The 22,758-nt window shown below is 57.3% G+C and overlaps 4 protein-coding genes across 8 annotated transcripts in view; 1 reads left to right on the top strand and 3 right to left on the bottom strand.

Annotated features, from left to right (window-relative positions):
- Positions 1 to 24: 24 nt before the first annotated feature.
- On the bottom strand, positions 25 to 3,471 carry LOC111143766 (NPR2 like, GATOR1 complex subunit). Its single transcript, XM_022497611.1, has 11 exons — positions 3,242 to 3,471; positions 2,612 to 2,703; positions 2,342 to 2,510; positions 2,094 to 2,202; positions 1,487 to 1,623; positions 1,288 to 1,385; positions 1,131 to 1,167; positions 919 to 1,012; positions 726 to 843; positions 322 to 464; positions 25 to 236 (listed from the first exon to the last, which is right to left on the bottom strand). Exons 1-11 carry the CDS (start codon positions 3,317 to 3,319, stop codon positions 169 to 171), a joined length of 1,143 nt encoding a protein of 380 aa, XP_022353319.1. The 5' UTR covers positions 3,320 to 3,471; the 3' UTR covers positions 25 to 168.
- LOC111143768 (cytochrome b561 domain-containing protein 2) lies at positions 3,281 to 6,213 on the top strand. 3 transcript variants are annotated; one of them, XM_022497617.1, is made up of 4 exons: positions 3,281 to 3,635; positions 4,074 to 4,218; positions 4,675 to 4,712; positions 5,390 to 6,213. In XM_022497617.1, exons 1-4 carry the CDS (start codon positions 3,291 to 3,293, stop codon positions 5,891 to 5,893), a joined length of 1,032 nt encoding a protein of 343 aa, XP_022353325.1. In that variant the 5' UTR covers positions 3,281 to 3,290; the 3' UTR covers positions 5,894 to 6,213. The 3 variants fall into 3 exon arrangements, with proteins under 3 accessions (XP_022353325.1, XP_022353326.1, XP_022353327.1); XM_022497618.1 differs by having other exon boundaries at positions 3,495 to 3,642; positions 4,067 to 4,218; XM_022497619.1 differs by having other exon boundaries at positions 3,596 to 3,629; positions 4,067 to 4,218.
- A 659-nt stretch (positions 6,214 to 6,872) lies between these two features.
- On the bottom strand, positions 6,873 to 11,627 carry LOC111144350 (transmembrane protein 115). The gene is made up of 2 exons (XM_022498611.1): positions 10,306 to 11,627; positions 6,873 to 7,656 (listed from the first exon to the last, which is right to left on the bottom strand). Exons 1-2 carry the CDS (start codon positions 11,154 to 11,156, stop codon positions 7,452 to 7,454), a joined length of 1,056 nt encoding a protein of 351 aa, XP_022354319.1. The 5' UTR covers positions 11,157 to 11,627; the 3' UTR covers positions 6,873 to 7,451.
- A 2,257-nt stretch (positions 11,628 to 13,884) lies between these two features.
- Positions 13,885 to 22,758, bottom strand: part of LOC111144160 (calcium voltage-gated channel auxiliary subunit alpha2delta 2) — a 138,977-nt gene continuing 130,103 nt past the window's right edge. For 2 of the 3 annotated variants that reach the window (XM_022498335.1, XM_022498334.1), the window contains 16 exons: positions 21,476 to 21,536; positions 19,270 to 19,367; positions 18,959 to 19,049; positions 18,789 to 18,851; positions 18,538 to 18,641; positions 18,175 to 18,273; positions 17,994 to 18,082; positions 17,741 to 17,788; positions 17,415 to 17,486; positions 17,151 to 17,303; positions 16,938 to 16,990; positions 16,752 to 16,807; positions 16,499 to 16,625; positions 16,242 to 16,351; positions 16,059 to 16,141; positions 13,885 to 15,972 (listed from right to left, as the gene is read on the bottom strand). In XM_022498335.1, coding sequence (XP_022354043.1) covers positions 15,826 to 15,972; positions 16,059 to 16,141; positions 16,242 to 16,351; positions 16,499 to 16,625; positions 16,752 to 16,807; positions 16,938 to 16,990; positions 17,151 to 17,303; positions 17,415 to 17,486; positions 17,741 to 17,788; positions 17,994 to 18,082; positions 18,175 to 18,273; positions 18,538 to 18,641; positions 18,789 to 18,851; positions 18,959 to 19,049; positions 19,270 to 19,367; positions 21,476 to 21,536 — 1,454 coding nt within the window. In that variant the 3' untranslated portion in view covers positions 13,885 to 15,825. Of the gene's footprint in view, positions 15,973 to 16,058; positions 16,149 to 16,241; positions 16,352 to 16,498; positions 16,626 to 16,751; positions 16,808 to 16,937; positions 16,991 to 17,150; positions 17,304 to 17,414; positions 17,487 to 17,740; positions 17,789 to 17,993; positions 18,083 to 18,174; positions 18,274 to 18,537; positions 18,642 to 18,788; positions 18,852 to 18,958; positions 19,050 to 19,269; positions 19,368 to 21,475; positions 21,537 to 22,758 lie in introns of all 3 variants that reach the window. The other variant, XM_022498336.1, reaches the window with a different exon arrangement.

The raw sequence follows: 22,758 nt of genomic DNA on the forward strand, positions 1-22,758 counted from the left end.
TTCAGAGGCGGTACTCAATAAAGGTAGGTTGAAATGGATGATTTTATTTACAGAAGTGAGGGTCACCCTTGAGACAATATGGATGAGTCTACCGGTCTAGCCCTCATGCACCCAGGAGCACTTAGAAGGAGTGAGAGCAGCCACAGCCGCGTGTAACCCCCACCAGCCTCATTTCCAACAGATGATAATGTTGGGGTCATTTTCCAGCCGTTCATCAAGTTCGTGGTAGCTCATGCCTGTTTGGGACAGTGCAGGTAAGGTGAGCAGTCTTGGCCTGGCCACCTGCCCTGACCCCACCCCAGCTGCCCTGCCTGTCTCCACCTGTCTTGCAGCAGATCTCATCATAGCTGTGGCAGCCTGTGTAAAGCCGGGCAGGGTGGCTCCGCTCCTCCCGAGACACCCGCACGGGGTACTTCTGTAGTCGGCGGATGAGGTTCTTCATCAGCCCGAACTGGATCAGCTTCCTGGGGTAGGGTTGAGGGAGAGAGGGGTGATGCCCTGGCCAGGGCTTCCTCCAGCCCCACTAACCCTTTCCTGCAGTCTCCCTTCTGATTTTGTTGGCCTCTGAATGCATCACCTCCAAGAAGCCTGCCTACACTAGTAGTGCCACATGATTCTGCTCACTAGGAATCTCCAGCTTCCTTTCTAACCCAAGGCTCCAGAGAGATGTAGAGTGTATCTGCTTTCATGCAAACCCCTCGTGCCCCTGGGGATCCTCTTCTGACCGTTCATCAACGCGCTGCAGCTGCTGGGGGTGGCGGCCAATGAGGTCTCTCACAGTTGTGCCAGGGCTCAGGCTGCAGTACAGCTGGAACACATCCCGGAGACTGGCCCTCTTGTGCCCTGTGGGCACCGAGGGTCAGCTCTGCACGTAGCCCTGCCCTCCCCAAGACGGCCTCCCCTAGAGCCCACCACTACCTTGTTTGGTCACATAGGATAAACAGGCCTCTTGCAGGGACTTGTCATCTACGAGGTCCTGGACCTTGGGTGTCGGGCAGTACACATTGGAATACTGGAGGGTAGCAGGAAGCACAGGGGCCTGAGTGAGGGGCTTGGAAGTCTGACACCACCCCAGTCTGGCCAAACCATGTAAATTACTCTCTGCTTAACCAGACCCCAGACTCACCTACCTGGAGGATGGACACCAGTGTCACGACGCCATAATACCTGGGGGAGATAGTTGTGCTCAACTTCTGAGGGCCATGCCTTCCCACCTCCACACGTGGGGTCCTGAGGCTCTTCTCTGGCTAGCAACCCTGTCCCAAGTGTGACTGCTGCCCCACTCACAGCAAGTTCTGGATGGCGATGCGCACCAGGTTGAGCTCCACATCTGCCTCGGCTGAGATCTTCTGGACATGGCGGAAGCCATCAATATAGGGCAGGATCTGGGAAAAGCAGGGTAGGGTAGGGCAGGGTCAGTAGGAGTGGGATGAGGCCAGAGCTGTGGCCAGCCCTAGGTGATGATATCCAGGGAGGAAAAGCACACCTGTTGTGTGGTAAGGTCCCACTGTGAGTTGAAGAAATCCTCCTTGTCCTTGGTAAAGACAGGCACATCATACTCCTGGGCCACAGGAGGGTCAGGTCGCTGCTCAATCACCTTCAAGTGGATGGTGTTGGACTCATCTGCAGGGGCCCCACCCATATCTTCAGTGTCCTCTCTTTCAAGAGGCCCTCAATTACCCTCCAGTCCTCCCAGCAGCTCTTGAGGCAGGTGGGTGGCCCTGGGTAGGGCCTGTCTCCCCAACTCCCACCTTAAGTAAGCTCCATGTCCAACGTGGGGCTTGAACTCATGAACTCAAGATCAAGACTCACATGCTTTACTGACTGAGCCAGCCAGGCGCTCCCAATCTTCCCCTTTTAGGGAGCAAGAGACAGGTCCAGAGAGGGAAGGGAACATACCCAAGGAGCATGGAGAGCTCTTCTGGCCTCCACACCCCAAATTCCAACATGCACTGGACCCTGGACATCATTAACCCAGCTCACTGGGCCACCAATTTGTTCATGAGTCTTGCCCATGGCTGGGCTTGCCTTCCCTTGCCATGTTCGTATCCCTCCTCTACCCCTCTGCTGTCCTTGAAAAGGCAGGGCCATACCGATGGGCAGAGTGCACCGGCCTGAGGCATTTAGCTCCTCCAGCAAGATGGTCATGATGGGCACCAACTTCTGCTTGCTCTCCTCTGTTGACACGAAGCTGCTCTCTAGCTGGATGGAGCATGGACAACATGGTGGGCACACCCCAGGAACCCTGGCTGGTATCCTGCCCTGGCAGATACCCAGGTTTGGAGGGCTTTGGAAACATTTGCCTGCCTTCCCCTCCACTCAAGCCCATCCTGTTGCAGACCTCCAGTGTGGTCAGGTAGCCAGCCAGCTTTTTGACGATGGGCTCGAGGGCACAGGTCTTGGCCTGGGCATCACACACGAAGCCTAGGTTGAAAAGCAGGGCATTGCGGCTGTACTTCTTGTGTTCAATGCACACGGGGCAGCCGATCAGTTTCTTCTCCATGGCTGTGCTGGATGCGGGGAACAAGTGGGAGCAAAGTCAGGCTCCTTCTGTCCCCAAGCTCATCCACTCCTCAGGGGACATTCCCTCCCTTCCCCACTAGGGCCTCACACAGTGATAAGCTTGTTCTGCAGCTCTGGCTTGGTGATGATGTACACCTGGACTGTGTCAAACAGCTCTCGGGAGATGAAGTCTTCAGGGACCTGGGGAGGGGAGTGGTAAGAGGCCCCTTAGTGGACCCTGGGACAATGTAGAGTACACTGGGTGACCCCCAAAGCCTAAACCCTCTTGTCCAGAGATTCTTCTTCCCCCCATCCACCCAGATCTACCACTACTTTGTGTTTCCAAACATATGCCATGTTCTCACCTGCCTCCTGGCTTTTGCATATGCTGTTTCCCCTACCTGGCTCACTCACTCCTCCTCCATCTAAATTCCTAAACATCCAGGAATACTACTAGACCATGCACCCCGCCTCTCTTGGGAGCTGGCACCTCCCTGGGATCTCTATAGCCCGATTTCCACAATCATTGCCTATGGGCTGTTTGCCCCGTCACACCGGGAGCCTGGGACCTGGGTCTGAGTGGCCTCTCGATTCACGATTCTCCGCGAATGAAGGAATGGTATGCCTGCGTGCAGCATGGGCTACAGGAATCCACCGCTTCCGGGCAGCTTGCTCAGCTCCCGGGAGCGTCCCTCTCCCACCACCCCCACCACCCCCGCCCCGCGGGCACGGATGGCACCTGATAGGTGATCTTGGGTCCCAGCGTGGGGTGGAACTCGCTGAAGAATATGCATTCGATGCGGCAGCCGCTGCCCATGGCGCTGGCAGGGCCCAGGTCTGTAGACCCTGGCTCCTGGACCCCCGCGAACACCCGTCGGAGACAGCCCTCAGGCCTGGCTAGCCAAGGCAGGCACGCCTGCGCACTGAGGCACCGGTTAAGCTGTCTGCTTAACAGCGCTTGCGCAGAGCGACTGGGAGGTGTGGCTGGAGGTGGGGGAATCTTGTCTCAGGAAGTCCCGGCTGGACAGACGTCGTACCCGGAAGTGAAGAGGCTCCGCGACGGACCGGCAGCGCGCGCGGCAGTGCCCCGAGTATCCCGCTTTCTCGGGAAGAAACCACCGCATCGGGTCAGCGCTGCGGGTGAGGCAGGCGAGTCCCTAGCGTGTAGGCGCAGCATGCCAGGGGCACGTGGGGAGACTGCGCGCGAAGGGATTCAGGCTATAATTTTGTACAGAGATGGGAACTACAATTCCCATAGTGCTTCACGCCCTTTTAGCTGGCGCTCCCGCGCGGCGACGGCGTGACGCCCGCTGGGATTTGTAGTCTATTACATGGCCTTGCGCATCCTACCTGGAAGGTGGGCCAGGGAGCAGTGCTCGTTCAGATGCGGGTGCACGCCGACAGGCCGCCGGTCCTCGACTATTCCTAGTGCCTGTGTTGGTACTGTCCCTTCCTACCTTATCTTCTTGGAAGAGAGTGGCATTCCTGACCCGCAACCTTTGCTCCAGTGAGAAGAGTGGACAGCAGGCACCTGAGACACTTGCTCATTCTACTATGCTTTCAGTCTACAGCCATTGGCCTGGTTGACCATGGCCCTTTCTGTGGAGACGGAATCGCACATCTACAGAGCTCTGCGCACTGCCTCTGGGGCTGCTGCCCACCTTGTGGCCCTGGGTTTTACCATCTTTGTGGCTGTGCTTGCCAGGCCTGGCTCCAGTAAGTAGAATTCATAGTTGACTTCTGGGAAGGAAAGTGCCCCTTCTCCTGGGGAGCAGGAGCAAGAGGAAGCCTTGGGCCTGACTCCAGGAAAGGCTTGGCTGGCTGGGGGACATCTTATGTTTGGAGGACTAAGTGGGGAGGAGGTGAGCGTGGGGGCTCTGCCAGTTTGGCCAGAGTACCTGGCTTCTCTTTCCTTGTCTTGGTGCCCCACTTGGCTGCCCTTTGTGAAGTGCTAAGAGGAGGGAGAACTGCCAGAGTGGCACAGCATGGCCCCTGCTCCACGGAGGGACCAGGAAGCAAGGATAGGTAGGGGGTGAGCTTGTTGCAGTAAGAGGGGGCTAGCAGTTTGGCAGCGCTTCCTTGGGTGTTGGGCTGCCCATTATCCTCACCCTGTGGGGGATTGATGTGGCTGGGTTCTTGCCTCAGCCTCACAAAAACTCCTTTTCATTCCAGGTCTGTTCTCCTGGCACCCCACGCTTATGTCTTTGGCTGTAAGTAGTGCGCCTGGCCAGCTCTTAGGGGTGGGAGGGAGCACAGGTATGGGAGGTAGTCCTGACAGTCTCTGAATCCTTATGGACACTTCATCTCTCTTTGGAGGGATGGAATGTGGGATTGGAGAAGTTGCACGCTCCAATTCCTGCATGTGGTTCATATCCCAGACTTGAACCATAGTGTTCAAAACCCATAGCAAATTGGTCTAAGCACAAAATGAGACTTCACCCACCTCCAGGCAGGAAGCTTAGAAAATGCATTTGGGTGTACCTGTGTCCCCTTTTACCTTAATTTATAGTGATACATTGAATTTTCCTTGAAACAGTGCACCCATGTGGCCAGCTCTTGCCAAGAAATTGTATCCAGCCCCGTGTCAGGGAAACAAAGCCTGTGAATCATTTATAACTGCCACATCTCAAGCCTAGTGTTTGCTGGGTAATATAGCAGAGATGACGTTTTAGCATATCACCTAGGAAGGAGTGTGGAGACGTACATACTCAGGGCAGATGTTGGCCCTGGAGTTTCTCTTACTGCACCAAATGGATACTCTTGTCACTGGGGAGAGAGTGAAGAGGGAGACTGCCCAGAGTGACTGGCAGTTTAGCAAGTTACCTAAACCTCTTTTTCCTTCTGCTGAGCAGCACCCTGACTTCGTTTCCCATCCCTGTCTCCCCAGTTCTCTTTCCTGATGACCGAGGCACTGCTGGTGTTCTCTCCTGAGAGTTCGCTGCTGCGCTCCCTTTCACGGAAGGGCCGAGCCCGCTGCCACTGGGTGCTGCAGCTGCTGGCCCTGCTGTGTGCACTGCTTGGCCTAGGCCTTGTCATCCTCCACAAGGAACAGCTTGGCAAAGCGCACCTGGCCACGTGGCATGGGAGGGCAGGGCTGATAGCTGTGCTGTGGGCGGGGTTGCAGTGCTCTGGGGGTGTGGGGCTGCTCTACCCCAAACTACTGCCCCGATGGCCCCTGGCTAAGCTCAAGCTGTACCATGCCACTTCTGGGCTGGTGGGCTACCTTCTGGGTAGTGCCAGCCTCTTATTGGCCATGTGTTCGCTCTGGTTCACTGCCACAGTCACTGGTGGGGTCTGGTATCTGGCTGTGCTGTGTCCTGTCATTACCAGCTTGGTCATCATGAGTCAGGTGAGCAACGCCTACCTGTACCGCAAACGGATCCAACCATGAGCTCTTCCCAGCCTAGAAGCCTGGATTTGCCCCTCAGCATAGCAGCTGGGGCTGGGACCTCCTGGACTCTCTCAGCTGACCCAAGTCATGGGAGCACCTCGGGCACTGGGACAGGTTAGAGTAGGAGTCTTGTGTGTGACATTTTGCTTGCTCCTCACCCTGAAGTGCTTCCCCTTTCCTTCTGTACTGTCAGAGGAGCTTATGGATGATGTGGCTGGCTGAAGTGGGGGATGCAAGACTACTTCCCCGGCCACTCACCTCATACTTGTACTGGTATGTCCAAAAATTACAGGAAAGAAAAAAGGAAAATAAAAAAAGAATGACTGAAAAGATTGGTTGGGAGGAATAGCTTAGAGTTGGGGATAGTGCTTGCTAATGCTGTCAGCATGAACAAACAGGCAGCTGGGCAAGCTGGGGACCCCCGTCCCTGGCTGCTCACTGTGGGGCTGAAGCTGTCCCAGCACACAAGGTTCCAGGATCTGGCTGCTGAGCAGCCTGTGCCAGGAGGGCCCTAGAGCTGTAGCTGTGGGTGGTACAGCTGTGTGTCCTTTCAGTCCCCCAGCTGCCCACTGTGCTGGTGCCTCCAGACTGTGGGGGTTAGATGTGGACAGTGACAGGGTGGGAACTCGGGATAGCCTGTTTCCACAGGTGTCAAGCACTGAGAACTCTGTTTTCGGGGTGAGCCATCAGGGAGAACAGCTCTTCATGACAGACGGGCCCTCTGCCATCAGATCCTCTGGACAGGGCCTCCCTGACTGGGAATCAGAGGGAGAGAAAATGAGTAAGGATCTGAAGTGAGAGCTCTGGGAAGGTGGTTTTAACAGTGCGCATGTGGTGGTAAGGGGGGAGTGGGAGTAACAGAGTTCTTATTCAGCTGGAGTTGCCATGGAGACCAAGCCCCGAACTCTGAAGTCCCCAAGTTTACTGTTGAACACGATGAGAGGGCTGCACAAGGTGGTCTGACAGAGCCCAGGAGCCATACCTCAAAGAACTGCTTTATTGATACTGCAAGGCTGGGCCTGGCTGCCCACTCAAGTGGTCCTGTAAAAAATACTTGGGAGCTGTGGCTCTTCTGGCCCAGAACCAGCCACAGCCACAGCAGAGGGAATCAGAAATCTTCACACGAATATAGTCTTTCTGAGGGTGGGCAGGGAATTGCAGTCCGGCACTGGCTGGACCCCCAGAACGTTTTTGGCAAATCCTTGCCTTGGCTCAGGGCTCTTGGCAACCAGTATCAGGCATAAGGGTTGGCCCAGGCACTGTGACACCAGTGTCCCTCTAGCCACTTGCTTGGGGCTATCTGCTGAGGTACAGTCTTACCTCAGAGGGCCTGGGCTGGCTGATGGTTCAGAGGCCCCATGCCTGGCATAGTGGTTGTCTGGAGTTGGAACCAGGTAGCAAGAGTCCTGGGTAGTGTTGGCGAAAAATAGCAGAAGGATGTGGAGACCCCCCAGCAGGCCTTCTTCCCTCTCCTCAGAGCAGTCAGTGCCCTGGAGTAGCTGAGAGGTGTCAAGGGGGAGCTTGGGAGAGGAGGTGCTACACTTAAGGTGGTCTGGAGTTACAGCTTCGGGGGAGCTGCCTCGAAGGTGATCAGGCTGGATTCTGGGGCAGCCCCCTTTCCTGGGAGCGTGGGGGCCTTGTCTGAGGGTAGGGGGCTATCCACCTTGTCCCCTGCCTCCTCTTCATCGTCATCCATGCTTGGCCAGACGGACTGGTCCTCCACTCTCTTCAGCCGCTCATTGAGGGCCTTCAGGGCCAATTGCCTGGAGTCAGGGGAAAGATGACAAATCACTTTGGGTTTGGACTTGGCTCATGCCCTATATTCTTGCCCCATGAAGCTGGCTCCCCCTACCACCCAGCTTTCTCTTAGACTCTTATGCATTCCCCTTTACCATGAAAGACCCAGGGCTCCCCAGGGACTGGATAGGACCCACTCAGCCATCAGAATAAGGACCCAAAGGACTTGGCTGCCCACACACAGAGCCTTCCCTTCATAGTCGGGCACCTCCAGGCTTAGAAGGCCAGCAGGGTGTCTGCCAGACTGGCCACCAGGCCAGCCTCAGGAAGGATTCTGAGGATGGTGCCTAAGCATGGGCAGAGCTGGTACCCCAGGGAAGATGGGTAGAAGGATAAGTCCCTTGGATGTGGGCACTGGTATCACATCCAAGGAGAGGGTTATTACTTCTCTCTCTCTCCTTGTTAGGTGTGTTTTGAGTCTCCTGGTAAGGGTCTGAGGGGAATGCTGGAACTCAAGCACCTATGTGGGATCTCAACCTGGGAAGCAGGGCAACTTGGGTCAGCCCATCCCTCCTAACGGACTCTAATGTTTTCCTTCCCGGAAGAATCCCCACAGCCACCAGGACCTGTGTTAGAGCAGGGACACACCAAGTCCTTGCAGAAAGAGGAGGGACAACTTATGTGTGTAGGAGACAGGCCAGAGCCTACGGTTCCACTGGACAAACCCTTCTGGACCTTACTTTGGGGGGAGGTGGGAAAGTTGACTGGAAGGTATACCTGTGCACTTGGGACTCTAGTTTACCCAGGAGGTGGAATGCCCATGCTGCCAGCTAATACTTCCAATAGTGGTAACTCTGGAACCCTGATGCCTCAACCTGTCTGTGCTACAAGGATGGGGGACAGCCTGTAACAGCCTTCCAAGTTCCATCAGAGGAGCAAAACCGCCAACATGCCAGGCAACACGACAGGAAAGGCAACAAGAACACGGGCACAGAAAATGCTAGCCCAGTTCCATCCTGTGCTCTAGCCTGACACATGGCAGACTGGCACGGATGGGACAGTTCCCTGTGCTACCTAGGCTCCAGCCTGGAGACAGCCTTGCCAATTCTGTCTAAAGCCCGCTAAAACAGAGGTAGTGGCATAGTACTCACTTCCTCACAAGGGTCAAAGATAGGAAACCCTGCCTCGCACTACTAGTAGCCCTTTGGGTTTGGGAGCAGCATGCTGCTAGAGGCCCAACTGGTTGGAGAAGTAACAACCACAGGGCTATGCCAGGAACCTAGCTCCTGACAACCCTCCCTACCTCAGCCTGCCATTTTCTTGGGCCTGAGCAGAGCTGTTTTGAATCTCCAGCTAACCCTAACTAAACCAAGACTTCTCACTAAAGAAAGAATCACCACCGGTCCCCGGCCCCACCTACAGAGCTCTGAGGACAGCTCAGTTTCTACCAGGTTCAGCCGTCTTGGTCCAACCTTCTCTAATGGATAAAGTGAAGACAGACCTCAGTCTTTAAGATTCATCGGCCACAGAGATACAAACCACAGGGCTCACAGTAATGCCCCGCAGCACGTTTTGTGTACTTTTCAACACCCACCACCTTAGGCCATAGTAATCTGTGGCCCTTCTCCAGCTGGCAACTCCTTCAAGAAAGGGGTGTATCCTACACTCAGTGCCACAGACCCAGTGGGGACTAAGCATGGGGATAACCTTTCAGGTGAATTCATAAAGCTGCCTGCCAAGAATCAATTTAAGAGGTGAGCAAAAGCAAAAGCCTTTGGCAAATCCAGAAAGCAGGAACAGAATCTGCTCCAGATTTCACTACTAAAGTAACCGCCTAAAAAAGAACTTCAACAATGATGTTGAAAACGGAGCTGTGACAACTCTGGTGAGTCTACAGACCTGGGAGAGAGAGAGAGACAACTGGATTAAAAAATGTCTTCCCAGCCCTGGACAAGGTGCATTCAGTGAATAATTCAGCTGGGACTCCAGATGGTGCAGATGGCTTGGTTTACAGATAATGAAGGTTGTCTCCACTCCCTGTGTGGTCAGCAGGCTCCCGCGGTGGGTCACATGGCCTGTCCCTTGGGTGTGGTGACACATACATGCTGGAAGGACAGGATGGCAAATCTAGTAATACCCCGAGGTTTCCCCCTCAATAAATTAAGTGGCAGAGAAGCACAGCATCTGAATTAGGACCCAGGAAGAGGACATGGTTCAGCATTTTGAAATTGGGGTGGCTCAGACCACCCTGTAAGGAAGGTCTTCACGTGTGTCCCTCCCTCAGTGGGGAAATAGGACCCGCAGGTTGTTTCTGGCTCCCACAGGACCAGTGTCTAGGATTCCAAGATTCTGAGACAAGGTCAGGATTATGTGTACCTGGCCCTCCATTAACCCTTACAGAGTACCAAAGGAAACTGGACATTTCTTAGGACTTGTTAAGTGGCCTGAGTGGTGTGAAAGGCAAATTGCACTCCTTCATGTTGGAAAGTGCTACTGGAGCCCGGCACCTAATGGCTGAGTTTCTCAAGGCCACAAACCGGATTTTATCTCCTGAGTCTGTCCCAACACCTGACCCTTGGCTGCCAGCCAACACACAGCAAGCACAACAGATGGAACAAGACTCGGTCAATAAAAACTCCCTTAGCTCAATAATGTTTTGGAAGACTCCACAGTACCTTCTCCGCTCTGCATCCTGAGGGTCTGTGCCTGGGAGGCTGATGGTGATGGAAGATGGGGCACCTACATCATAGCGCTTCACTGTCTTCTGGCATATCTTTACCTTCACCAGGAGGCTGTGCACCAAGTTCGCCAAGAGCCCCACCACAGGCTGTAGGATCTCAGGGAAGAAGGTGGCAAAAGCAAAGTGGTCAGCCATGTCCCCTCGGCCTCGGCTATGGCGCTGGTAGAAGCGAAGATACACCCAACTGGAGAGAACCCCAAAGCCATAGGAGGCCAGTGCTGGGCTCTGGAGCAGCGTGGCCAGCCGCAACAGCAGCAGCAGCCCCAACAGCAGCATGGGCACCACGCTGACGCGCACCTGGGGCACACGCAGGACCACGCAGTCCCCCATGGTTTGCTTGAGTGCCACCAGGACACCACCCAGGAAGCCCAGGGCTCCGTGGATGCGGATAGTGAAAAGGTAGACCAAGTTGAAGGAAGCCATGTAGGTGAGGAGGTAGGCGAAGGCCCCCAGCAGCCCCACAGACACATTCACCACTGAGAAGAAGATGAGCAGCTCCAAAGCTCCCCAGAGGGGCTCCAGCAAACGTCCAGCCACCACCACTGTGGCCAGGCTGATGGCCACATCCCACAAGTGCTGTTCCATCAGCCCATGGGTGGCCAGGGTCCAGATCCAGAAATTGGGCGGAAAGAGGTAGCCTGGGGTGACCGCCAGGCAGCCGGTGTCCACGGCGAAGGACAGCAGGTAGAGAAAGAGTACTGCCGCGCACAGGGTCTTTACCACCACGCTGGCGCTGGCCAGAATGGCCCCCAAATGCTGGCGGGCGCCCGGCAGGGCGCGCTGCATCTTCCCGAAGGGCGTCGGCCTGAGGGAAGGGTCTAGTGTGTCAGGGGCCTCCCCGGGGCCTCGTCCCAGTCCGGCCCCGACGGGAGGCCCGAGCCCGGCCTAGTCACTGGCCTATGGCCCCGGTGAAGATTCCACTTCTGGCTGCGTCCGCTCCAGTCCCAAAGGGCCGAGCTGGGCCTGGTAGCGGGCCCGGGGCCTAGGCCCCTCTTCGGGGACCTGAGGGAAGGCCCTGGGAAGCTTCGGCACGTCTGCCTGCCGTCCTGCCTGCCTGTGGGCCCCGCGCCAAGCTGATCCGGCTGGCGTTGATCTCAGGGCTCGGCCTCTTCCATCCACTCGGTGGCCCGATGGTCTGAGCCGGACTGGAGCCTTGTTCTGGGCCCCAGTCAAGTCTCGTCAGCTCCGGCTCGGCCTCGGTCTCGGCTCCGACCGTACCTCCTCCCTTCCCAGGCGCCGACAAACAGCGGTGCTGCGCCTGCGCGTCCGGGCAGCGGCGGGATGCCCTTCCGGCTCCGAGGCATGCTGGGACACGTAGTCCTCTCCTGAAGACGGGGACGAGCGGAAGTCAGAGTTCTGTAAAACTACAAGTTCCAGGAAGCTGTGCGCCCCGGCTGTTCCGGTTGATAAGAAGAGGCTGTGCTGGGGAGGTGTAGTGGCCAGGACCGTTTCCGCTGGCTGTCCGGGTTTGGGGAGGAGTAAGCTGGCTCAGGTAACCTTGGGAAGGCTCCGGGTACCCGCGCGGCAGCACAACTGAGGACACTCGCTTGCTGAATTTCCTGGGAACAGTGACTCCGTGCATGTACTTCTGAGTACATCTGAGTGTGTCCTTGTGGACAGGTGTGTAGGTAAGAATATAGGTGGTCTTGGTGTGCGTACCAGTGTTCGGGAACTCCCGAAACTCCGTAGTCCGGTGTGTGCCTGACCTAGGTTGTATGGGTGTATGGGACCTGACCCAGATTGGGATTCTTGCTCTGCCATTTGGGGGCTCTGTGACACGAGCCAAGTTCCTCGATTTCATGAACCGTAAAATGGGGATGATGACAGGACCTAGCACGGTGAGGGTTCGTGGGGACTGTGGTGTAAAATGCCAGTCCACCCTAGGTGCCCAGTGAGTGTGTTGCTCAGGCTAACCTTGTTACTAGTGTGGTGGAGCTGCGACTCGAATTCAGGTCTCCTGCCCCCAAAGAGGCAAGACTGGGCTCCTTTTAGTGACTCTCTTCCCTGCCACAGATTTCTCATCTCTGGCCCTGAGGAAGAGAGGTCTCCCCGACAGACTTGGGCCAGGGTGTTTACTGCAACAGTGGCTTCCTGCAGTTTCAGAGCAAACTGATTTTTTGGTGTATTGAGTCACTTTTTAAAAATTATGCATAAGTAATTAAAATAATTATACAACAAAGCACGTTTATAAAGTACAGAATCCATCCCTTCCTTTCAGCCACTGATCTCAGTACAACTCCCAGTGTGCACATAGCCTTCCAGGTTACAAAGGGTGTTGACGTGACACCCTTTTCTTTGCCTAGGGTCTGGGTTCTCATTGGATGCCACCTAGGGTAGAGTTGCCAGACTGAGCAAATCAAAGTACAGGGTGTACAGTCAAATTTGAAATTCAGATAAATGAATGATTTTTTAGTGTAAGCATGTCCCCAGTCTTTTTAGTATAGTGCAGTACTGGAAACATTCTAAAAAAATTTCGTGCTTATCTGAATTTCAGCTATGACTAGACATTCTACATTTTATCTGGCAACCCTACCCCAGGATCTGGGGGCTGTTGCAGGGCATGGAGCTCTCTCTGGGGTTAGGCATCGCTCTGTGGCCAATCCATGGAGGGGAATGAGGATGGGCATCTTTGTGAAGGCCTGGTTCCAGCCACAGGTCACTTCCTCTCTGAAACCTTTGCTGATTTCTTGCCCTTCTCACCATGGAGGAGAGGATTTCTCCTAAGTCTCAGTTTGTTTATCTGCAGTATGGAGATAAACTAGTACAGGTCTAAGGTTATAGGCTGGCTGCCCACCCAGTGCGTACAAAGTGTGCATCATGGAAGAGTGAGCATCAGCAGTACCGGGAAACCTCTGTGCTGGTGGTTACTGGTTTTTCTTCTTGAAAAGAGTGTGAAGGGTCACATGGACTAGGATTGATCATTAAGAGAGTTGGGATTAAATTGAACAAGGGCATAGGCAGGCCAGAGGAAGGTCTGAGAGGATTCACTGAAATGGACTCAGTTTTGGGTTCCAGCATGAGCAGTGGTGGTCAAGGAGAGCACTGGGCCTTAAGCCTCTTCTGGGCTGGAAAGGAGCAGTGGTCATGCTTGTGGGTGGGCCAGACCCTGGCCTCCTCTGGACAACAGGATGGGGCCCTCAAGCACTGGATCCTGGACCTGCGCCCAGTAACACTAACTCATCGCTCCAAGTGGATGACCTGCCCACTAGGTCCTGGTGGTCTGCCTTGATGTCTAGACTCCTGCCTAAACTTGAATCTCGTCTGTCTTCTTTCTTCCACTGCCTTGGCCTTTAAGGACAGCTTTTCTCAGAGGCTTTTGAGGTTATATGAGAAAGGATGTCAAAGTTCTGGCACTTTGGAATACCAGGAAGCATTATGCCCTACACCCAATGGGTACCTGGGTTGCAGTGGCCTTCACTCCCAGCTGAATGGTAGATGCGACTTTGAGGTCATGGCCACCTGTCTTCAAGCTACCCAATCCCCACCCTGAGGCAGACACAGTGGATGGGAACCATTTGAAGTGAAAATATGAACATTATTTAATAACTGATCTTCTGTAATAAACCATTTGAAAATATTTTACAAGGAATCACACACACGATATTTTACAAAGTTTCTTGACTTTTTTGTCACTGTTTTTTCTGACTTGTCTGTACAAAATAGGACAACAACCAAAAAAAAGTGCGCAGAGAAAAGGAAATGGCCCCCCAGTCCCCCATAGATACCCCGAGCCCGAGGTGAGGGGGCAGCCAGGTCGGGTGGGTGAGAGGGATCAGACCCAGCTCGGGGTTGGACAACTACCTGATGGGGATTGTTTGTCTGTTTTCCTGTTTTTTAAACTTAAAATATATATTTTTCTATATATGTTTGATTCTTTTTTATTTTTATATTCTCCATTGAGCACCTGACTACACTACAGTTACACACACGCCCCCGCAAGACATGGCTGGCATCTAGGCTGGGTGTACAGCTTGGGTGCCCACCCTGGCACCAGCAGTGGGCATGGACCATACACACACACTGAAAAAGCAACAAGCAACTTGACATTAATTAACGGAGCCATTAATTAATGCATCACCCTCCCCCCTCCTCCCAGTCCGTCTGAGCCTCGTGGCCACATCCCCCTGCCCTCCGTCCCCCACTTGCCCCCAGGCTGGGATGCCTTTAGGGGAAATGATCAGAATGAATGGTGTGAAGACATGTGCCTGGGCCCAGCCTGTGTGTGTGCAGTGTGTGTACATGTGTTTATGCGTGTGCAAGTGTGTGTTCAGCGGGGAGGAACAGTTTGCCACGCCTCCCATTGGGGGCATGGAATGTGTGTGTGTATGGGTGTGTGAAGAAACAGGGAATGGGCACAGGCCTGAGTGTGTAAGGGCCAGATTGGGGGTGGGATGGCCCAGCCAGGAGTGATTATGTCACTCTGGCTAAGGCAAAGGGCAATGTCTGGTGCAGATTCCTCTGCCAAGAGGTGCAGGCAGTGGCTTGTGGTCCCGCTGGGAGCCTGACACTAGTGCGAAATGGTTACAATGAGCACCTGGCGGGGTGAGGGACATTTCCAGGATACTGGCGGCTAGGGTAGGACAGAGGGGTTGTCACCCCCTGCCCCAGCATTTGGCACTATTTGACATTCAGCTTTAGAGACAGAGGACCAGCTGGGCTGCAGGTCAGATTAGAGGCGGGCGGTGAGCAGGAGATGAAGTGTGCATGTGCCAACCCTCCCACCAACCCCTTGCCCTGTGTAAGGCTTTGTGAGCCCCCACCCCCACCCCACCCCATGGTGTGTGTGTGTGTGTGTGTGTGTGTGTGTGTGTCCTCCTTGGTGTGTCTAATGTGAGTTTCTGCCCTCAGGGCTCCAGGTGTGTATGGGATTGTGTCTGAGCCAGTGTCACAGTCACTGGCCTGTCACCTCTAGGGCTGGAGGAAGGTGGGAGGTGGCTGTAGGCCACACACAGGAGCCCACTGTGGGGCTACCTCAGGACTTCTCTCCTGCAAGGACTTAAGCTGGGATGCACAGGCCTCAAACTGCCCATCTCAACTTCATTATTACCAGGGAATCCAGATTTGGTCCTGGGTGGGACCTAAGGGCCAGGTTAGAGTAGTCCAGCTGGGGCAGGGCCTAGGTCTCCCGCACAAAGGGAGCCTTGGGGCAGGGTGGGCAGTGGAGGCCTGGTTTGGCACCAGTACTGTGGCTTCCCTGTCCCAGCCCTCAGGGGTGGGTGAGTCCAGTGGGAATAAGGGGTCTGGGGTCACTCTGACGGTTCAACGTCGAGATGTGGCTTGGGGGCCAAAGACCTGCGGTGCCCTCCTTTGGGATCCCCCCACTCCAAGGCTCAGACTTGAGCCTGGCCGCTCAGGTCCTTCAGTGAGGGAGGAGGCGAGGCTCTAAGGCTGGGTGTGTGGGGCAGGGGAGTAGGGGAGAGACGGGGAGGCCTCGGGAGGGGTGGGAGGGGGACACTCAGACTCGGCGCGAGGCGTGGGCGTGGGCGTGGACTTGGGGCTGCGGCCGGGGAGGCAGGCCCAGCAGGAGCAGCAGCTGCAGGGAGACCAGGACGCCCAGCGACGGCGGGAAGGAAGCTCCGCGGCCACAGTCTGAGGTATCTTCCTGCAGGAAGAGGCAAGGAGCGGGTCGGCCCGGGTGGCCCGGGGAGGAGAGGGAGCGCGAGGTCAAGTGCGCCGCCCCCTCCTCACCGTCGCGTTGTAGTCAAAGCAGATGTGCGGGCCTCTCCGGTATCGCGGTCTCTGCACCAGTTCACACTGCTCCGGGCCGTCCGCTGGGCATGGGTGGGGAGTCAAGGAGGCGGCAGGGCACGGAGGGGGCGCGCGGGGCAGGAGGGGGCGCGCGGGCCGCGGGGGACGGCGGGGACAGGATACAGTGTGTCTCCTTCTGCAGCAGCCGGCCAGCCTCACACTGGCTGCAGAGCGGCTTCTCGGCCACCACGAAGAGAAGGTTGGTGTTCGTCAGTCTCTGCGCGTGGAACAGCCTGGAGGCAGGACGGGAAGGCGGGGCGTTGAGACTCGCCCCGCCCCTCCCCGCTGGAGCCCGGTCCCCGCCCCGGTCCGCGCGCACCCGGCAGGCCCCCGTCCGGCCCCATCCCACCCGCTCCTCCGGTCCCGCTCCCCGCCGGCACCTGGAGCAGTTTCCGCAGTCGATGATGGCGTTGTAGGAGGCGTTCACCGACCCGAAGTAGTACTGGGTCTGTTTCATGACGCAGCTGCTCTCGCGCGCCTCGGGACTCCCCTCGGCCTCCGCGGGGTCTGCGAGGGCCCAAAGCGCCTCAGCCCTACCCATACACCCCGGCCAGCTCCCTTTGGGATGGGTCTGAGCTTAGACTGGGGAAAGGGGGGGGGGGTTCGAGGAGGGGCTTCCGAAGCCCCACCTACCTGCGTGGAACCAGCTATGATAGATGAGGCCATAGAGAAGCTGCTGGAACAAGGACCTGCAGGGCATGGGTCACTGAGTGGGGGAGTGGTCACCAGAGATCAGTGCCCTGCCCCACCACCTCTCTTGAGCCCTCCTCCTGCCCAGGGAGCACCCTCCCTCTGTCCCCCCCCCCCCCCGGGACTCACCAGGCGGCAGCCGAGGTCCACCAGGCCAGGTTAAGGAAATCTGCAATGGTGGGCTGCGGTGGAGAGAGGGGCGTGGGCTGCCGCGGCTGTCCCCGGACCTGGGTCACCCCGCCCCCAACTCTCTCGTCAGAGATGGAGCGTCATCTGTGGGCAGGTGTCCCAGGGCCGCCCCTCCCCCTCTCCATCTCTTGGCTGGGCCTCACTGGGGCTCACCACAAAGACGCCACGGGGTGCAGCACCCAGGTTGCCGGGCGGCTGGGGGGCGCAGGCTGCCTGATAGTCGTAGGACTCTTTGCGGGTGTAGAAGGAGTTGTTGTAGAGTGCCAGCATCAGGTTGGCATCGACCTCACTGAAGAACCTGCCCACCTGGGAATGCCAGGAGAGTGGCAGTCACAGGATTGGCAGTGCCACATCCCCCCTTCCCCTGGAAGGCTTGAGTCCTGGTTCCCCTCCTCCCACCCTCTTCCTGCCCCTCACCTGGTCCCACTGATGATTCTGGTTTGACAGCACCAGGAATCCCCCATCGTCAATGAGGACACAGAGCAGGTCCTGGAGGTAGGGAAGGGGGAGGAGGATGGAGAGGGGCTCAGGCCTAGACCTTCCTCCCCAGACCCTGGCAGTCAGGTGGTTGGGTCAAAGGGGCACCATTCCCCCCACAGGTCTGGTAAACCTGTGAAGTCAAGGTGGGGATGTTGAGACACCCCTCCGCCCCGCCCCCAACCAGGCCAAGGGACAGGCTAGGAGTTGCAGCTGGGACTAAGAAGTCTGGGATTAGGGTATACTATGGTTCAGGGCCCACGTACCTCATTGTTAACCTCGCAGTCCATCTCACAGTGGCTGCTGGGGCCACACTGCTGGGCAGAGAGCAAGGACTGTAAGGTGCCTGCCAGTTCTCCCCCTCCCATCACCCTTCGTACATCTGGGTCCCCAGGCCATCTGCAACAGCCACTGTTTCCCCAGAAGGCAAAGGAACCACTCTGAGTGAGTGGTAGGGGTTCCTGGGGGGCGGGGGACTCAGTACTGCTGGGCTTACAGCCCCCACCCCCGCCCAGGTACCTTCTGAGGCTGGTCCTGGTGGGTACGGTTGCTGGCTAGCACCTTGAACTTCTCAGCCCAGGCCTCTAGGTCCAGCTTAACACCTACCACTATAGAGGACAGCAAGGGGCCATCAACGCCCGCCTACCTGGGCAGCACCCTGTCCATCGTCTCTTTCCCCGCCTCTGCCCCAGGCATTCACCTGCTGGCCTCAGCGAGCGTCCGCCCAGGCTTAGCTCCACAGCTGTACTGACGAGGATGCCCACCGTGTCATTCTCCAGCTCCAGTGGCCTTAACAGGGCTGCAGGTGGGGTGGGGCGGTCAGGAGTAGGGGCCGGTGGCCATACTGACCACTCTGTGCTGGGCCTGTGGACCCCAGAGCCCAAGCCAAGCACCTGGTACCCAGTGTAGTGTTGACACAGCCTAGCTCTGTCTTCTCATTGGCCCCAGTCTTGGCTCACCTCATGTTCGAGAGGGGCCTCAGAGAGCAGAGCCCTGCCCTGGCCGAGCAGACAGGGAAGCCTCAATTTCCCACCCGCTGCTGGGCACCTGGGAGGACACTCACCATCCTGGTGTGGGGGTTTGAAGACATAGCCACGGTTATCCAGGCTGCGGCGGTAGAAGCTGGCATTGAAGGGCTCCGGGTTCTCCGTCCAGTCCTCAGCTGCTCTGGTTACCCGAGATGGACAGAGGTTGGTGGAAAGGGTGGTGTGCAGGGGACAGTGTCTCAGCAGGTGCAAGGAGGCCTATGGGTGGTGGGACAGAGGCAGGGTCCCAGGCGGCGGCAGGGTCCCCGGTGGCAGGTAGGTCACTTACTTGTTGGGGAATACACGGGTGATGCCGCCGTCGGTGGCAGCGAACACAGCTAGAAGGCTGTACCTGAGGGGCAGCAGGGAGGTGAGTCACAGGCCTGCCTTCTTCAGGGCAGTGCCAGGGCCTCTGGGCCCATCCCAGCCTCCTGCCCCCACAGGCTGGGCAGTGCCTACGTGTTGAGATCCTGGTCCCGCCACACACGCTCCACCAGCTGCTGTGTGATGCCCGTGTCCAAGATCAGGTTGTGCAGAAGGAAGTTGTTGCCTGGAACGAGAGGGTAGGGGTGGAGAGGGCATCTTCTTGTGGCTCCCTGCCCACTGTCCCTTGTATACCCCACACTGTCTGGAGCCTTCCCTACTCTCTCGCCCAGACCCTGCCCTGGGCTTGGGTCTGCATCATGCCTGCCCGGTCTCGGGGTTCTATTGGGCTGCCTCCCTTGGGGACTGGGCACTGCCTAGAGCCGGAGGCCCCACCAGGCACTCACACTGCTTGGAGTCTGGAGTCACTTTTTCCATGAGCTCAATGAAGTTTTTCAGGAACTCGGTGTTGTTGTCTGAGGCGTTCAGGTCCTTGCAATACTCTCTGGGGACAGGGAGGGGTGAGAAGAGTGGGCTTGGGGGGCTGGACAGAGCAGAAGGGCTGAGGCTTCCCAACAGGCCTGCCTGGCCATCGGCTGAGAAACCCAGGCCTCAGTGGTCCCACTGTGTATTCCTGCTGGCTATGGCCGTGTGTGCCCTGCAGGCTGCCACGTCTGGGGGTGGTGGGCAGAGCTGACACGAGAAGGATGGTCCGCTTCCTCCAGTCTGGCAGATTCTCCCTCCTGGGTATAGCCGCACAGAGCCTCCCACCCCTCCTGTGTAGCTGGACTGAGATGGCCCACGGGGGAGGCCCCAGGAAAGGCCTCATGGCCGGCTTGTCCCCTTGTACGCTGAAGTACCTGTGGGCATCAGGTGCGTGAGGAACCAGCACTGGCTTTGTCAGGCTGTGTGTAAGCCCTCGGCCTGCCGCCTCCTGGCTTCTCACATCTGGACAACTCACTTAAGCTCCCCGAGCCTCGGGTTTCCCCCTCATACCACAGAGAGTGTCAGGAAGTCAGGGGGAGCATGTGGGGCCTCAGACTGGCCGTTCCTTCTGCCTGGGATGCTCCTCCCCCAGAAGCGGACAGGAGAAATCCCTCACTTCCTCAAGGCCCTCAGTGGGCTCGGGTTCTGGGTCCCAAGAACGTGGGAACTTTGGGGGGCATGAGAAGGCTGCTTAGGGCTCTGTTCCCCAATAAGTCTGGGCGAGCTGTCCTTGTACCCTGACAGATGGAGCTCTCTTTCCTGCCCAGTCCCACGCCCCTGCCACCAGCCACCTCCCCACTGGCCTGGAGGCAGCAACCTTAGGAATTTTTAAAAATGCGCTGCTTCCCGAGGCTGTGCTAGGGCCCATGGTTTGGTGAGGCACCTGGGACGGGATCTCAGTCTCCACTTGCTCTCTGGCCCCGATGGCCTTTGTGCTCTGCGGTGGGGGGCACAGCTGACACGTGCAGAGGGACACCCGTATGGTTGTGCTTCAGCTACAACCCCCAACCCTCTGCTGCACCTCTCTGCCCCAACACTATGTACATTTACAGCTGGGGATTACTTCCTTCACTCACCCAACACATAGTTACTGAGCTCTCCTGAGCCAAATGTCCAGAAGTGACAAAAACAAACCCAGTCCCCTCTCTCAGGGCCACGTGGGCCACACAGGCCTTTTCACTCATTGCCACTGTCACTCATGACCATAGACCGCCCCCCCGCAGTACATTCAGACTCTTACACAGTTACTCACAGATAAAACACTCATCTACAGAGAGTCAAGAGCAATCTGTGGGAGCATGCTCACACGTGCACACACGTGGAGGTCAGGAGTGTCCAAAGCCCCCATGTGGTGCTTGAGAGTGCCCCCAGGTCTCTGTCAGCTGCCCCCACCTGCCCCTTGTCCAGAGCGAGGTCGCGGGGGAGGGCTTTGCCACGTGGGGGCCTGTTGGCCTCCTCACTTGTGGGGCAACAGGCAGAGGGTGGGCACCTGAAGATGTGTGTGCAGGCTGAGTGTGCACTTCAGGGAAGGCCCAGGGTGCTGGACCCTGGCCCCTCACCAGCCCGAGCAGCTCTTCAAAGCCCTTGTACTCCCCACCTCCCCCAGTCCCTGTGAGCCAGAAATTCAGCACTGCCCACAGGGGCTCTGGCTGGCTCATCCCCAGACCCACACAAACACTGACTGACACAGAACAAGGCTGGGGTGCAGGGTGGGGGTGGGGTGGGGAGGGCGCCACAAACCAGAACAGCAGCTGCCCAGAGACGAGTGGGCTGTGGACAGCCTGCCCAGGGCAGAAAGGGTCCTTCCTGGTGTGGCCTGGGAGGGCAGGGAAGATGGGCAGAGTCCGGGGGCCCTCCCGTGCCAGGCCCAGTGGGGGCTGCAGCTGGGGGGAGGTGCTGGCCACTGCTGCCTGGTGTGGCCACATGGTCCAGGGATGCACAGGGTTGCGCAGCCGGGGGCTATGCACGGGGTGGGCGGGGCAAAACCGCACAGGGTACGCACACACACACACACACACACACACAGAGCTCCAGGCAGCAGTGCAGGAAGTGGGGGGAGGGCGGGGGGGGGGGGCTGGGGTGGTTGGGTTTGGGGAGGACACCTCAGCAAGGCCACACGCAAGCTACCTGGGAGCAATGAAAACATGTCCTTCAGACTCAAAGCTGCTGGGGAGCAGGAACTCAAAATCTGCAACAGAAATGGGGGGTTATCCGGCGGGGGCTGGGGAGGCAGGAGGCGGGGGGGGGGGGGGGGGGGGGGGGGGGGGGGGGGGGGGGGGGCGGAGGGACAGGGAAAGAGGGTGGCTTGAGGGAGGGGGAGACACCAGCAAAGAGGGAACCCGCCACTTCCACGTTCAAGTTCGAGCCAGAGAGAAGGGGCGGGCAGAGAAACGGGGTGGGCAGGGAGGGGGGCGGACGGCCTGTGGAGACCACGCATCGCAGGAAGAGGGCAGTTATAGCCAATATGTTGCCCAGGCCTGGTCCTCTGCCGGCAGTGAGTCCCGTGGCACGGCTGTATATGCTTCCATACGGCTGTGTATAGCACATATACACGGACACACACACACACATATATATATACACACACTGCTATATATATGCATGGTCTGGGGGAGGCGCCGGTCTCGCTCTTATCACGTCCGTAATGGAAAAAACCGCATGCGGAGCTTCCTTTGCCTCCAAAGAGACTCTGAGGAAGGGAATTGGCTTTTGGCTGCGGATTTTTATCTCTCTTTGCTGCAGCTGTTTGCATTTTGGTAGGTCTCGCTTTTGTTCCGTGTCAGGCATCAACATGGCCAAACCGAGGGGATTTCTCACGGGCACAGACAGTCCAACCAGAGACAGGGTGGGTGGCTGGGGCTGCAGTGCATTGTGGGTGTCCCGCAGTCCTTCCTGGGCTGGGAGGCTGGGTGAGGGGAGACTCTCAAGGTGCCTGGGAATGTTCCCAGGCTGAGGGAGGAAGGTTGGGAGCCGGTGGGGGGATGGGAGTGCTGCTTGATCATGTCCTGTCCTCTTGGGCTGGCGACATGAGGGTGGTGAGGGGCTGGCGGAATAAGAATGGGCCTCCACCTTTCCTAGGACCTGTCTGGGTTCAGAGCAGCCAAAGAAGAATGCTGGGGCTCCAGGAGTTGTGGGGTGCTCTTGAGGGATCCCCCAGTTGGGCCTGTGCACATGTTTGGGAGTGAGCACATAAGTACATGGGAGAGCTTGTGTCTGTGTGAGCGTGCATGTGTACAACTGTCTCTGGGTGGCTCTGGGAGTGACACTGGGGCTTCTCTTGGGCCTCTCCCTGCTGGGCTGGGTCAGCTACCTGCTGGTTCTGCATTTTGGGGGCAGGCTGCCCCTGCCCCATGGCCTGTTGCACTCTGGGCAGCCCACCTTCCAATCCTGTCCTCGCCAAGGTTCCGACC

Source organism: Enhydra lutris, unplaced genomic scaffold (assembly GCF_002288905.1).
Source record: "Enhydra lutris kenyoni isolate GAN:26980312 unplaced genomic scaffold, ASM228890v2 scaffoldscaffold10, whole genome shotgun sequence".
Lineage (NCBI taxonomy): Eukaryota > Metazoa > Chordata > Mammalia > Carnivora > Mustelidae > Enhydra > Enhydra lutris.